The 15,577-nt window shown below is 44.4% G+C and overlaps 1 protein-coding gene across 1 annotated transcript in view; it reads right to left on the reverse strand.

The window, feature by feature from the left end:
* The window catches only part of tns1a (tensin 1a), a 44,386-nt gene extending 42,527 nt beyond the window's left edge, over nt 1–1,859 (reverse strand). Inside the window, exon 1 of the mRNA XM_084574423.1 lies at nt 1,659–1,859. Within this exon, the coding sequence (XP_084430549.1) occupies nt 1,659–1,724 (66 nt within the window). The 5' untranslated portion in view covers nt 1,725–1,859. The remainder of the gene's footprint in view (nt 1–1,658) is intronic.
* Between the last annotated feature and the right edge of the window lie 13,718 nt (nt 1,860–15,577).

A 15,577-nucleotide genomic window follows, 5' to 3' on the forward strand; every position in this document is an offset into this window, starting at 1 on the left:
CTTGGTCTTGGTCTTTTTTCCGGAATCAGTTTTCAAAGAATCGTCTCTTTTGGCTCAGCTCCTTTAGAAGAGCCGGCTCTTATGGCTCCCAGATGGCTCTTCATTTAGTTTCACTCTGAGCTTTCAATTTTATCCTAATTTAGTGATGATGAATGGTTTGTGTGTTGTGTGTTGGTGAGCACTACCACTACACTCACTGTCTTTGGAGTGTCTGCCCCCCCTCCTTCCCTCCTTTCATTTTTAACACAATGGTATCATCCTAGTCTGCCCTTGTGTGGGATTGGCTGCATGAGTTGCCCATCAAAATAAGGTCCCACCCCCTGTCTGCATGCATTCTCAGGAGCGGCTGAAGCTTTGGCTCCCCCCGACGGGAATCGGCTCTTCTCATTCACTACAAAGAATCGGCTCTTAGATCAGATTAGACGGCTCGTTCGCTAACGACACATCACTACCGGTTTTAATAAGATCTGGATGCTTTTGTGTAAATCTGGAAAAACAAGCTATGAAGATTTAGAGCATGTCCGTGTTATGATGCAAAACTGTCCACAAAGAAGTGAAACTTAAGAGAGAATATGTGGGGTGGACGGTGAGTTTAGAAAACAAAGATGTCATGTTTTTATGACGTATATGCACACGTGTGAGCATGCAGGTAATTTCTGCAGACACATTTCTGCTACTCATTTTACGGAGATGAAAAGTCAAGAAATAAGAGACATCGAAGGAGAAGACTGCTATAATGTTGACATGGATGCAAACAATGAAGGATTTTTTAAAAAACCTGCTTTGCAATAATCTTATGATTACGCATTCAGAACATTTCTCAGATCCCAGTTCATACTGCGGCCTCAGGAGCTCAACGTTCAGCAAAACACATGGAAAAAGAAGATAGAGCAGACTGCAGGTGTAATGTTTCCAGAGGGGGACACTAAAAAATGACTGACATGGCTGGGACACACTTCTAGTTTCCATGGTGACTCATCGAGTTGACAATTTGCAGTTTGTTTCCTGATTTTGTTTTGTATTTTTGCAGTTGCAATGCATTCAGCTCCTATTGGAGTTATGAGCAGTGGCGAGCCTAGATTCTTTGGGGCCCCGGGCAAAGACGTACCTGTGCCCCAACAAACGAAATCTGATATAGGGTAGATACAAGGGGGGGCAAGAGCAGTGGTTGTGGAGAATATTGCACGAAATTCATAGTTTTAATTGACTCATGGTTGTAGCCATCTGTGGGTCCCAGTATTGGTTTATGAGAAAAAAGCAATGAAGATAAACAGGAATTACTGGAGAAAAATATGTTCTAACCCCTTGGCTATGGCTATGGCTATGGTGTTGCCAAAGGAAACAGTCCCAGTGCCTGTCAAGCACTCCTAAGGCCATGTTTTTTGTTTATGACCTCAAAGAAATAGTCTAATCACCATGATCACCGTCTCTACCAGCATCGCCATTGAGGTCTTATCACCTCCACAGCAGAAAACAGGACACAGTTTGACATTGTTTCAGTGGTTCGGACAGGAATTTCCCTGGCAAGGCAGGAAGCGCTTATGGTTATAGCCTCTGACCTTTAACCTCTACTGGCTTGCACAGTTTCAGGAATTAGGTTATGAATGGGGGTTTCAGAGGTCAACAAGTTCTTTAAATGTGAAACCTGGCGTACTCACCGGCTCATTGTTGGTAGTCGTTTGACATGATGTGGTGACCTGTAATGGAAGAAACAGAGAAACCATGAAGGAAGAAGAGCATTAAGATCAGTTGAAAAAATAAAATGAAATAGGAGAAACTCAACAAAATGACTGAGGGACATAAACTAGAAGCGTCCTCTGTTCTCTGAAGTACTTCAGGGCTGGTTTTAAAACACTACTGTAAGGACTGCATTTATTTTAGTACAAACTGGGAGGGAGAGACATCTCTGAATGTTTCCCCCTGAATGCCTAAATGCCCTCAACAGTACAGAAATAACCCCTCCCTTTTACTGCTTCTATGTGTGGGAAACATCCATTCGAGGAAAAATCCCATTTAAATTCAGAGACAGAACGCTTCCTGTAAATGTAAAAAATTGAAATGCAAAGTGCACTGAGGACGGACTGTGATGTGATCTCCTAAACCATGTCCAGAGCCACAGATCAGATGCAAATGTGTCCTAAATACAACAACAACCCGATCAGAAGTTGTACGAGACTGTTCCAAACCAGCGAGCTGGCGGCTAGCTAGGCAGCGAGCTGGCAGCTAGCTAGGTAGCTAGCATGACGGCAAGCTAGCAGCAAGCGAGGCAGCGAGCAGCATTAGCTGCACACCTAACATGAAGCAGCCTTCAACTATGGATGTTCACCAGAATCACTTTCAGTTTGGTGCAACGTTTACAAGTATACAAGCAAAACCTGGCAATTTGTACAGCAGCTAAGCACCATATGTAGCAGTGGCTAAGGAAATGGTGGAGAATGGCTACAACCAATAGGGGCTCCAATGTCAACAACAACAACTAAATTGCAATACAGAAAAGCCAAGGAAAACAACAAGAAAAGTTTGTTTTGTTAGTTTTTGAGACCCATGCAAACAAAACAATCAGATCTCAATTGGATTTCAGTGTAGACTCAGTCAGGTTAACTTCATATCTAGTAACAACCTGGATAGGAGGTGCATTTCAAGGTGGGATATGAGGCGGGAATGGGATCATTTCATGATCAGACTGTACAATCATTTTTATAATACTATTGCTCATCATTAAATCCCTTCAAATAACTCACTGTAATGTTTACTTTGCTGCAGATTTAGTCTAGTGTGGAAAATAGTTTAGGCATAAAGCCGAGACAGAAGGGGTAGTCACTGTTTGGGAAGCACTCTTAGGGAATTTATGCAGCGTTGTTGTGTTGTTTTTGTGTGTTTACGCTGTAATCTTTATTTTAGTCTAAGTTGTGGGATTGATATTGTTTGAAATGACACCACTTGACTCCCCTCACCCAAACCCCAACTGTGCCGATGTCACATATATCCAAAACCCAATGTGTCTTATTTTGTGTAACCAATCTATCTCTTATTGCATTCCTGATAAAACGGGCTTCCAAGCACTTTTGGCACGCCCTACGTCAGCAAACTGCACAAAATTAACCAGACTATTAATTCCTACTTCTCTGTTTCAAAAGCTAATTTAACTGTAACAGAAACTAGCCAGTTTAGCTGTGGTTACCTTCTCAAACTGCATCTTTTCCCTGCTTTGCGCTGCTTCTTTCTTCAGTAAACAAATGGGTCTTGGTTGCACCCTATGCTAGCAGTTGCCAGACTTCCTAAGCAACAGTATCACTTGTATGCTAATTATACTATCACCTCAAAATTAGAGCCGTGTTGATTTCCTGATGTTGCAATGCTACGTGTAGCATCCTTAAATAGTTTGCTCATAGTATCTGTGACAGGCAAGTGCGGCTCCTAATAGTCTGCAATACCCTGTGCGCCATCACGAATCATAAACAGGCCCTCTCTGGCCGGCTCCATGACTGCCGTCTGATTGTGTTTACCCTCCAGATAAACACGCACGTGGGACGGATGCATACGTATGCTAAATAAGTGCGTCCCAACGTGCTGATGTTTACGTGCGGCCTGATTGAGGGGCGCGCTATCAGCAGGCAACAGGCGCGGGAAGGGAAGGAAGCCGCTGTAATTAGTTTGCCGTGGGAAAACAAAAGGCTCATTGACTTTGTAATGCTATCGTCGGGCATATCAGAACACAGTAGCTGGATAACATCGAGGTAGAACAGATCCCCCCGCCCAGTGCATGCTGATATACAAGTGCAGGCACTGGTCCACAAGTCAGCACTGATGGATTATGTGGAAATCATGCCTTTTTTATACGGATTGCTATGCCGTGTTCCAGCACCTTGACGTGCGCACACTTGACGATCCAAAATTAAGGAAATGTGCATTTTAATTCAGCACAAGCACCAGGATGCTAGCTGATATTTACAGCTTGAGTAAAGTCAGATCGAGCTCCAATACTCTATACACAGGGATTAGATTAAAAATGTTGATGCTGCATGTTGCAAGAACGAGGATTTGGATGCAAAGCCTTATGCACAAATTAAAGTATCAAAAGATACACTTAAGTAGATGATTCTCTGCTCTGAATAAGGGTCATACATCAATTTAAGACGACGCTAAAGGAGGGATTTAAGTTATCTTTAAATTAGCAAGAGGTTTCTAGAGAATAACGAGAGACGAAGTTCCCAGCCTTCCAGTCAGCAGCCCATGCTTGCTCTTTACCGTCCCTACGATACCTGGGGCTGCCGCTGACATTCATATATCAGCGTTGGCAGTCCCACCGGCCCCCAGGGCCTTGTTGCAACAGCATCTGCTTTTATTTACAGCTGACAGGAGGTGCTGTTCTGTGCGCCGTGCTGTAGCAGACACCTGCAAAACGACTCTCTCAAGTATTGATCTGGGGGTCAGAAGGGTATGATGTGGACTCCGAGTCTCTGCGCTTGCTTTAAGATTGCATCCAGAAATTATCTTTCAAGCAACCGTGCAAGTTAAAATTCTCACCATGCAACAAACCGAGAGAGCTACAACCATTTCATCCATGTATGGGTGGTGGAGCTGGACTATCCGCTCAGGCGCATAAAAGTGCAGGAATCTCTGCCCTGCCGCGCTGCCAGACTACCACCTGAACTCCATCTGTCAGTTTGCGCAGCTCCGTCGGCACCATCTCAAAAGCTGTAAAATCATCCATCTCAGCTATTTATTTACTTTTTTTTATGCTTGTCTGATCATTTTCCAGTCTCGATCTGTGCGTCTGTTCTTTGGCATTATATGGCGTGGTGATAAAATTCCTTCCAAGAAAAGATCTGAAGTGATGATTCATGCTGATTCGTGCTATCTTGGATTTGTTGTCCCCGAAAGTCCAATTTCGATCGCTTTGTAACCTAAAAATGGTCCCAAAGTGACTTGTGTTTTATGTGGAATCATGACAAAATCAAGCTACAAAGCCTGTTCATTGACCTCTGCATGATTCTTTGCGATTGCTATGAAGTGACCGACTGAGAAAACTCAACGATGGGAGAGTCAAAAGCGGGAGCTTATAATCTCAAGTCACGAGGGGCGTCTGGGAAGCCACTGAATTAGAACAAGGAGTCAACCGAGCCCACGGGAGGAGGGGCGGTGCCTCTGCAATCTCAACCCAGCAGAGAGGCCTCATTACGGCGCGTACGTGGTGCGAGTTAAGGCGAGCTGTTGTCGAAGGTTATATGTCTCAGGTGAGGCTTCCCAACGCTTTCTTGACGATCTTCCTCCTCAAAGTGACTGCAGATCATCGAGAACTTTTGGGAAAAGTGTTGCTCAGATACTAGAGGGGAGCAAATATCAAAGCTTAACTCTGAAGTCTGGTCCGCTGAGCTGGATTGCTGCATAATGAGCAAGAACGCAGCGGGATAGCAATGAATTTTTAATTTTACTTCTATTCACAAGCTTCAAACTGGATAGAACGAGCAGCCTCTGATAAGGGAGGAAGACTAGCCTGCTCTTTAGCTGTGCAAAGATCACTCGGATCTTAGTTCATGAGCTTCACCCTAACTGATGGGAGAAAGCATGCGTTTGCCACTGTGCATAAATCATCCCATTGGCTCCAGTAAATAAGCCTGCCATTGGTCCGACCGCACTCAAAATTCCTCAAGCACTCCTCCTGCCCACACAAGAGCCACTGCCGCACTGATGGCAGCCTGCCTGAGAAAGTAAATTCTTCACTTTCCAAACGGGGGCCAAATAAGGACCGAAGCTCAAAGAGCCCCTTTGGAGGGATTTAAACATCGCCTGGGTTTCTGTTTTACTTGGAGGGCTAATAAATCCACCGACTGCTATGACAGCGGAGACCGTGTTCCTTCCCTGATTTGACATTTCTGACATAATGTCGAGCGTGTAACGCGCCGTGTTCGACTGGGTGGCAGCGTGTGGTTGGCAGCGTCGAGTCCAATGGCTAAATAATATCTGCGTTTAAAGTCACATAAAGGCAAAATAAATGAGTGCTGGCAAGAAAACGTTTCACCACCAAATCATTTATAGAAGAGTGATTGCATCAATCTCATGATTTAGAAATCCTGGAGTCGGTTCTGTAAACATGTTGACGGATATCTAAATCTGGAACGTGACTTTTGAGCTTGGGTTGAGCTACGCCGTTTCAAAAGAAATGGGATGGAAAATACACAGAAAGTCTAAATAGTTGTTTTTGCAATGTGAAACACGCTGTCAACAAGCTGCTCCCACTGCCGTCCATCAACACCCAATAGCTTAACCCAAACAGGGTCCTCCCACAGCTTCAAAACCGGCCGGCTGGTTGAACGAATGTCCAGTCTGTGACTCATTTTGTCACCAAGACGGCCTACAAGTAACAAGTTATCACTCTTTCCATGAAGAATCTGCTGTCCGAATCTTGCGGACGACATAAGATTGGGATATACTTTTTCACACGAGAACAAAATCACTACCACATGGCTCGCGCGCCATAAATAAGCAGGAAAAAATCGTCCGACAAGCACGAGCTTTCGCCTCTGGCCTAAACGGTTCAGACAAAGCTAACCACAACATGCAGGGGGGTTTTACAATGAGATTCATCCCGGCAGATTGCAGTCTAATTTCAACCGATTTGGATCTCGTGTCCAACAAAGGACATTACTTCACCTCGAAACCATCTCGAAGAACGCCAAGGACCATGCATCACTAAAGGGGAGGCAGCTACTCCATCACGGCCGAGCCACAGCGAGCGGTGAGCGGGGTATGGCTTGGCCGCCCCCGCCAAGTTCGAACCCGAGCTACGGCCGACGAATACCCTATTAAAACAAGGAAATGATGAGGATCAGATGTGCGGTTGCGGCTCGCTTTGGACACAGGTTGAAAACCTCCCAAATAAAGCCCGCCTCGGAGTTTTACGCAAGAGAGGGGGGCATGGAACCCGCATATCACAAATGTTAGGTCATTTAATAATAACTTTAGTAGCAGCAGACGTTTGGCACTGGTTTAAAACCAAAGCTCACCTGATCTTTGAGATCTCGTGGAGGAAAAACTGCAATAAACACATCAAAAGAAACCGGATTTCTTCTTCTAAAAGGGAGCATGTTTTTTTACTGGATGGAGCTAATGGTGGACGGTGCTGATGGGCCTGTTCCGGACAGTGTTCGCCTATCAGTTCCTGCTTAATTAGGGGGAGGCTTGCCACTAATGGCACAACGAGGCGACAATAAACAACCCAAGGCCGAGCCAAAATCAACGGTATACAAAAAAATACAGGCTTACTAGAGGATAAGAATTCCACTTAGCTGCAATTGAGGAAACCTCAGTTTATGCTTCTGTCTGTAGTTTTCTTAAAGAGCTCGTTTTGTGCGACATTTCCTTCTAATCTAAACGTGCCTATTGACAGAAATAAGTCAGCGGGGTAGGCCCGAGTCTCTATGAACCCGGCCTCTCGTGCGGTTGCATGTTTAAATGCCATCCGTCCCGTTTGCTTGTGCTTTTACAACACTTCCCTAAAATGCACTGCAGCTTTCACATTTCTTTGCTCTTCCCGAGAAATCTTCAAAATAAACATCTGTGCAAATATGCGAGAGGAATTCCTATTTGGCAGTCGGAGACGCGTCGTGCTTCAGCGGGTTTTTTTTTTTCTTTCCCCGAGGTTGCCACTTCTCCGACCTGTCAAAAGATGAGCCGTCCTCGGGGAGGCTGGGCACGCCATTAAAGCGCGGGGGGGAGACGGGCCGAGGGGGGGACGAATGGCGCAAGACGGATAGATCTAGAGGGAAAGCAGCATCGCTCTCGGAGAACATCTTTACATGAAACAAGAGAGACGGGGGTTAGGGGAATCAGGAGGAAAACAAGTGACATGCCAGGGCGTCAGGTTCAATGTTTTACGTAATGTCTTTGACTAAAATTCCGAAAAGAACAATTTTGCCGCCGCTGTAAAATCGCATTCCTCTCTGTTGTTTTAGCTCTTTTTAGTGGGAGACGGGGGCGTAAAAAAGCCAAGCGACCTCTTGACCACTCATGTTTAACTGCCATCCTTGTGTTGGCTCGGGGTCAGAGGTGAACGATTGCCATCATCGGTCTACTGCCACCCTGCTCTGCTCTCTCTCTCTCTCTCTCTCTCTCTCTCTCTCTCCCAAAAGCAGATGCAGGTTTACGCCGAGAGAGAAAACACGTGTTCGCCTGCTGCGCTGACCAGTTGCTTTCTATCCCGACTCTGCGGCCGCAAATCATCCCGCTCGGTCGGGTCATGAAAGGCTCCCCGAGCCTCGAACTCTGTCCCGTTCACATGGGGAGCGGCTTTCCCACGAGTGCATCCAAAAAACAAGCAGGCTGAAAATGCCCCAAAAAAATAAAAATATCCCTCTTTTCTTGTGGCCCGTTTGATTTTAAAAACCCTCAAGCTCGTTTCTCCTTCTGAAGACCTATTTTGACTTTTTCATTGAAATTCAGAAACCTCATTCAGCCTGTTTGCAGCTAAAATAAAAACAAGGGAACACATTGCAAATAAAAACCCCGCTGCATTTGAGAATCTGCTCTTACCTGCACGCCGGTGCCACTTTTTCTCACGCTCTCTCTTCTCTCCCCCTCTGCCTTGTTTCTACCTCTGCATTCTCCCTGCCTTCAGACATTACAACCAACCCCCCCACCACCCCCCTTCTAGGAGAGAAAGAGGGCAAGAGAGGGAGCACCAAATACAGACACTTTCCTCCTCCTCCTCCTCCTCCTCCTCCTCCTCCTCCCTCCGCCCCCTCTCTCGCTTCAAAACAACAGCAGTAATCCCGAACGCGTGCCAGAGAGCTACCGAATTCTGTGTATATATGTGCGCATGTGGATGTCTGTGCAGCCTCTGGTCTGAACCAGGATACTCTCTTTTTATACCGCTGGCTCCGGTCCCTCTTGTCAACTGCCAAGAAATTTTTGAAACACGCTATATAAGGCCAAGAAAGTGGCTTGGGGCTCCTTATGATTCCGGTACCCAAAACGAGAGAGAGAGCAAAAGCCGTCTGGGGGCAGACAGTAACTGTATCCCTCTGTATCCCTCCCTCTGCTAAACCAACTCTGTCTATTCCTCTCTCTCTCTCTCTGTGTCTCTCTATTTTCCCCCCTCCCTCCTTTCCCTCGTAGCCCTCTCTGTAGCTGTTGACACACGCTTGACAGAGAGACGGCGATGAAGAATATCTTTTCTGTTCTTGTTTCGACACCGCATGAAAGCCGTGTTTTGCTACGGCCTCCTTGGCTCCTCGTTGTTTTGGGGGTCTCAGACTTCGCTGAAGTATTATCTAAAATGTGAGCTTGTGGAATTCACGAACAAAGCAAAAAATTATGACAAATGCGGACACATTTCTTGCCATTTTTTCATCGTTTTCTCAAAGGAAACCTTGACAGACACAAAAATGCATGTACTGACTCATATTTGGGGTCATTTAGACCCCAAAGAGGTCAAACATTTGTGTTAAAACTCTTCAGAACAAACTTGTGAAAATGCACAAAAAGAGACTTTTTGATTGTTGTTCATGCACTTTTATGCACACCTAACCCCTCTCACAGTTTTATACCTGAAGTTTTTAAATAAATTAATCTTCCACAGCACAAATCTGCAGTCAACACCCCCAGGAGCACTCTTTTCTAAATTATTCGTAGGAAAATATTTGCCCGCGTCCCGCTGGGCTTTCGAGCTCCCGGGGTGAACTTAGCTCTTGACCTCCAGACGAGCCTCCTGCTAAATTGGGCCATCAGTCATCTGCTAACACCCGGTTATTAGGCCGTTCCCGTACCATTTGTCTGCCAACGCTATCTCCCGACTACGGCGCGGCATCTTGCGCCGCCGAAGGGTGTTGCCATGGAGACGCGCCGTGACGGCTCTTTGATGTGACGTGTTTGCGCCGGGGAAACAGGCTCGCCTCTGTGAGGGGGGCTGCCGAGGAATGAGGAGGCTTGGCTCGGGCGTCTCGTCGTTTTTCTCTCCCCCTCCCGTTCTACCTTTTTCACATTTCATGCCTGGATGGTTGCTCTCTTTTCCGTGCCAACATTCTTGAACGCTCCTCGTCCTTGCTCCTTTGTACGTCTTACTGTGTTTTTGGTCCGAGATAAAAAACCTTAGAAGGAAAAATCTTGTACAACACCACTGAAAGGGGCTAAATTTGAAAAAAAGTGTATTTGAAGTAACCTGTTCGTTTCGTTAAGCGAGAAAAAGGTCTTTACGGACATATCCAGAATGCTTATTTGGCCTCTAAGCCTGTAAGTGGGCGGCTGAGACAGGTATTTGACAGCTGAGCTCGCAGGGCAACAAGATAAAACTTAAACAAACTTGCGTAGGCAACATGGGGCAACCCTTTTGCTTAAGGGTAAGATGCCAACCATGAACACTACCCATACCTGGAAGGGACCAATGGTGTGCCTCTATTTGTTATCTATTGTGGTCTAATAAAGACATAAAATGTCTCAAACAACACTACATTAAGACCAAGTGGAGACAATGTTATCTTAGGAACAAGGACAGTTAGCGTGAACTGCAACTCTGGACGTTTGCAGTTATATTGTCAAGCTGTTGTCTTGACTCTGTAACTGGCTATCCAGCAGTGTTTGTTGGATGCCTCAGGAAACAAATTAGCTAGAAAGCTAGCTAATTTGTTAGCTAGAAAGCTAGCTAATTTGTGGTGTCCAGCTGTTAAGTAAAACTACCAGATTGTAACACTGATGTTACAACTTCCTACAAACTTTGTAGATGTATGCAAAGAAAGTCAAAAGCTAGGCAATCAGCTAGAAAGCTAGCTAATTTGTGAGCTAGAATTCTAGCTAATTTGTGGTGTCCAGCTGTTAAGTAAAACTACCAGACTGTGACACTGATGTTACAACTTCCCACAAACTTTGTAGATGTATGCAAAGAAAGTCAAAAGCTAGCTAATCAGCTAGAAAGCTAGCTAATTTGTCATCTAGAAAGCTAGCTAATTTGTCATCTAGAAAGCTAGCTAATTTGTGGTGTCCAGCTGTTAAGTAAAACCACCAGATTGTGACACTGATGTTACAACTTCCTACAAACTTTGTAGATGTATGCAAAGAAAGTCAAAAGCTAGCTAATCAGCTAGAAAGCTAGCTAATTTGTCATCTAGAAAGCTAGCTAATTTGTGGTGTCCAGCTGTTAAGTAAAACTACCAGATTGTGACACTGATGTTACAACTTCCTACAAACGTTGTAGATGTGTGCAAAGAAAGTCAAAAGTTGACAGAGAATTCAAAAACTTTTCACCAAAAATTGGCCAGCAGAGTGCTTTTTGTTTTTAAGCTTATTCTGTATACGCTAAACACGCCCCCAAGTGCAATATGAGTCATCGACATTTTAAAATGGCTTTACTGATGATGAAAAATCTAATTTGACAAACACACACATGCTGCGTTACATAAATAGCCCCAAGTTTTACAGTACGTGATAAAAACGGTGCTCCAACTGTTCGTCTTGCAGCATTAAAGAGCTTCTGGCTTGCATTTTATGGAGCGTGTCATTTGCTGGAGGTCTAATTAAAGGCCTCTCCCGGTTTTCACACATCCCCACATGTTAGGATGTGGATTAAAATGTTAGGATGCTGGGATTAGAGACCTCAAAAACTTTGACCTGGAAATTCTGCACTGGGTGAGGCCCCAGCTTAGCTTAAGTCAGGCTTAGCTGAAATAGGAATGTGCACGAATGTACTTTGAGACAAAACGACGTGCTTTAAAATCAGTTTGTTACAGATAAAAGTAATGGGAGTTTTCTGATATCAGTGAAACATATGACAGGGCACCCTTCCTCTTCCACATTGGTGCTTGTGTTATGTAAGGATTGACAAGGATTTCAGGCCACTAGAGATCCATCTGATTCTCCTCACAGCAACATTATCCCTTGGATTTTCTTTCACATGACAAAAGGAACTATTAGATGGTCTAAAAATAGAAATAAGGCATGTGGCTGGATCGCCAAGATCTGCTCAGCAGCTCGAAGTACGAGGATGCGCTTTGAAAACCTGAGGCAGAATTTCAGTGTGTTTTTAAATCGCCTCGTTTTATTCTTGGACTGCGACTGTGAGTCACTTCCCAGTCATCCTGTTTCACTGCTTGCTGCTGCACCAAAATCTGTGAACATCTACGACTCCAGGAAGTGGAAGCACCCTGATTACGAGAGCGCTTTGTTCGACTTCGGTTGATAGCAGCGAGTAAACATGTTGTGCAATGTTGGGCTGCAGTGTGGTAGCTGTCAAATCCAGAGAAAAAGCTGCGTTAAACATCAGCAATTCCCAATGTGGTCCTGGTCTTGCATGCTGACCTTTACAGATATAATTAGAACAGAATAAATCTGGTCGGGCAGCATTGTCATACTCCCAACTCACTATATCCTTTACTTTCCCTAGATACCCTAGGATCACTGTAAAACATTTCTTGACTTTTGGTGCCATCAACTCAAAGAACCACATCGATTGTTGGTTTGCAACATGTTTTTAATCTCAAACTGCAACTTGAAACATCCCCACAAGAAAACACAGAAATATATGATATGCTCTGTCAAATTTTCCCGAGCTTGCACCCATCTATCTCGCATCGGTACTCCAAGGTTCTTTCCCCAAACAAATTTGTCTTGCGGCCGAGGTGGAATTGCAGCATGCTGCATATGTCGCAAAGGACCGCATGAATCTACTAAAACAAACATGTAAACAGCGTTTCGTAAAACGAGGCCAGGTCAAGACCGAGCATTGTTGTCAACATGAGAAAACTTCTTCTTGTACGCTCGCTTGCCTCGTCCAACCCCTTCCCATCATTCCTCCCTACCCCTACCTTTCCCTGCCAAACCTCGCCTGTGTCTTCCAACCCGCCGGCCAGTCGAAACAGCGCAAACCGCTGCGACGGCATTCCAGGAGGCTCCTCCAAGACATGGCAGGGATAAATCATACGGAGCAATGAGGGCTTGTTTCCATGGAGGGTTGAGAGAGAACACGGAGCTTAGGGACGCCGTGCTATCGAGTAAACACAAGAAGACAAACATGCATGTGCATATGTAGACTAATAGTATGGTAGAGGGTGGATCTGTTTGCATATTTCTTTTGTATTGGTGCCAATTGAACCCTGAACCTAACCAGTGGGAGGGTTTTGATCTACATGGGAAAGGAATTACGGTTGGCTGAGCTTCCACTTTTGTCACATTGGTTTGGATATTCACAAATTCTGCTCTGATAACTGGATATAGCATAAGACCGAGCAGCTTAATAGCCTGATATCTCTTCTTGCCAATACTGGTGGAGACCAAGTTATAGTTGCGAACATTTTTAAAGGTACAGCACAAAAATGAAGAGTGCTGAATGAGGTGAAAGTATCTGCGCACCTGTTTCCACAGCAAACTCCCACAAACAGGAATATGGAGAGGGAGGTTTGTTTGCAATAACACCAGAATTTCGCGTCATCGCTCCCCAGACAAGAAGCAACTGGAGAGTAAGGTATGAGAAGCCAACATAAGGAGACTCCTGTCTAAAACCGAGAGCCTCTGTCTCCAACACCATGAGGTGACATGGGTGTCCGGCCTGATTTCGGTCACTATCCGAGTCACTGTTTCGACAAGCAGGTCACCCAAGTCTGTTTCCTTCATCGTGAGGGATTAGGAATTCAGTGACAGACACCCACACAGAGATATCTGTGGTCGAACAGAAACCTATCAACTGCTCTTCATCGTCATCTTTCCAGACGTTTATGCTGACATTTTCATAAGCTTTAATAGTTCAGGATTGAACTGGTTGCAGGCTAATCGTTCGCCCGGGAACAAGATTATAGGGTCGTTGGCTAAATATCTTGAGGTCCAATAAATTAAATGAACATCGTACTGAATTTATGTTTCAGAAACACTCTTTCCACCTCTTTTGCTCAGAGCTAACTGGTCAAAACATTCATGTCCAGAAAGTCTAGTTAAGCAAACTATCAAGCAGCTGTATTAGCATGCCGATATACAGAGTTATAAATGGACCGCTTTCCATTTAACAGGTGATGTCTCACGGGTTGACAATATTCCAATACAGAAAACCAGTTCAGCTGGTTTGATCCCTTGTCATGCTAGCCGTCGTTAGCAATACCAGTTGATAATAACGCATTGGGCAATGGGCATAGCTAAATTTACTTACTTCTACTGTTTTTTTTTTTTTTTTTTTTTTTTGCCTTTTAAATTGTAAATCAAATAAACTTAGAATTATTTACTTTTCATTTTAGACTAAAAGCAAATTTAGCCGTTTCTCGTAATACCAGAGGTCACCAACAGACGTCAGTAAAGGCCAATAAATCAGGCCAATAAAGGTTTTTAACTCCAGAAAAGTACGCATATTACAGTCAACAGTTAAAGATGGACTCTTAAATACTAGGGATGCCTTTATAATCCATGCAAAACTCCTACTAATTTTGATGTAAATTTGTCTGATTACTGATTTTTTTTTTTTTCCCAGTTTGAAACTAAATGAATCATTATGTACTCATCACATCACAACCCTGACCTCATTAACTATGTTCAATTACCTCTGCCCATTTCAAATCCCAATAAAAACACTTAATTTTATGTACACACGTGTCAAAAATATAAGCAAACTCAAGTCATTATGTTATGGTGTGTACTTTGCAGACACTTTAAGTAACCTGTATATAGTCTCGGAGCATATGTTACGCATTTACCTTCATCACACCCTCATTAAAATCAGTATAGGCTCCATTAAAATGCCATAAAAACTCAAGAGATGCTGCATAAAAGCCAGAGCGTAAAAACATTCAGACAACTTGCTTTTAACGTCCTGCATGGCATAAAAATGGAAGTTGCGGCGTCTTGAAATAATAAACACATAAAACGAAATTGGTGCGGCAGTTATCTCCGTGTCTGGCGAGCTGCAGACCGCTGGCAACCACCTCCATTGTGTTTCATGACAAATTTATTGCCCCGGGTCAATGTGGAGCCCTCTTAAGAAAGCCTCGCCGTCTGCCTAAATCCACACTAATGTTTGCACAAAGACTTTACTTTTGCGCACTTTTTACGGCCCGAAACAATAAGCGTGACACTACCATACTGTGTCCTGTTTATTTTTATTCAAGGGCCATTTCGCTGCATGAAGCCAACGTAAATGTTTGGCTCCAAGTAAACCAATTTTGGGATTAGCACATTAGGAAAGATGGATTGGGAAAGTCATGCCAAAACTATCTTTTAACCAGTTTTACCATTCTCAGATGGTCAATTATCGGTCCCTTCTCTTCCGACACAAACACCTCGCGCTCCCAAAACATGTCCAATGTCTGTCACCGCCAGAATGAATGACTCACGCCACTATCCTGATTATTCCCCGCCAATGGCCGCCGCAAATGGCTTTGCCTGGTTTTCGGGGTATTTGGCAGATTTCTCCTCGGATGTTTTTGTGAACACACGGCTTTTGTTCCTGTAGTAATATTTGGGTAGACGGATGGCTTCGGGGATGTTTTTTGGGGGGGAAGAGGAGAGGAGGTATGAATTAGGGCAGGCTGGAGAGGAACGGAGAGATGTTTCAACATTTCTCCCCACCAGTCGCAACTAAAACCACTAAGAATAGCCTTGTTACGCTATT

The sequence above is a fragment of the Chelon labrosus genome (genome assembly GCF_963514085.1).
Source record: "Chelon labrosus genome assembly, chromosome: 24".
In the NCBI taxonomy this organism is placed as follows: Eukaryota; Metazoa; Chordata; class Actinopteri; order Mugiliformes; family Mugilidae; genus Chelon; species Chelon labrosus.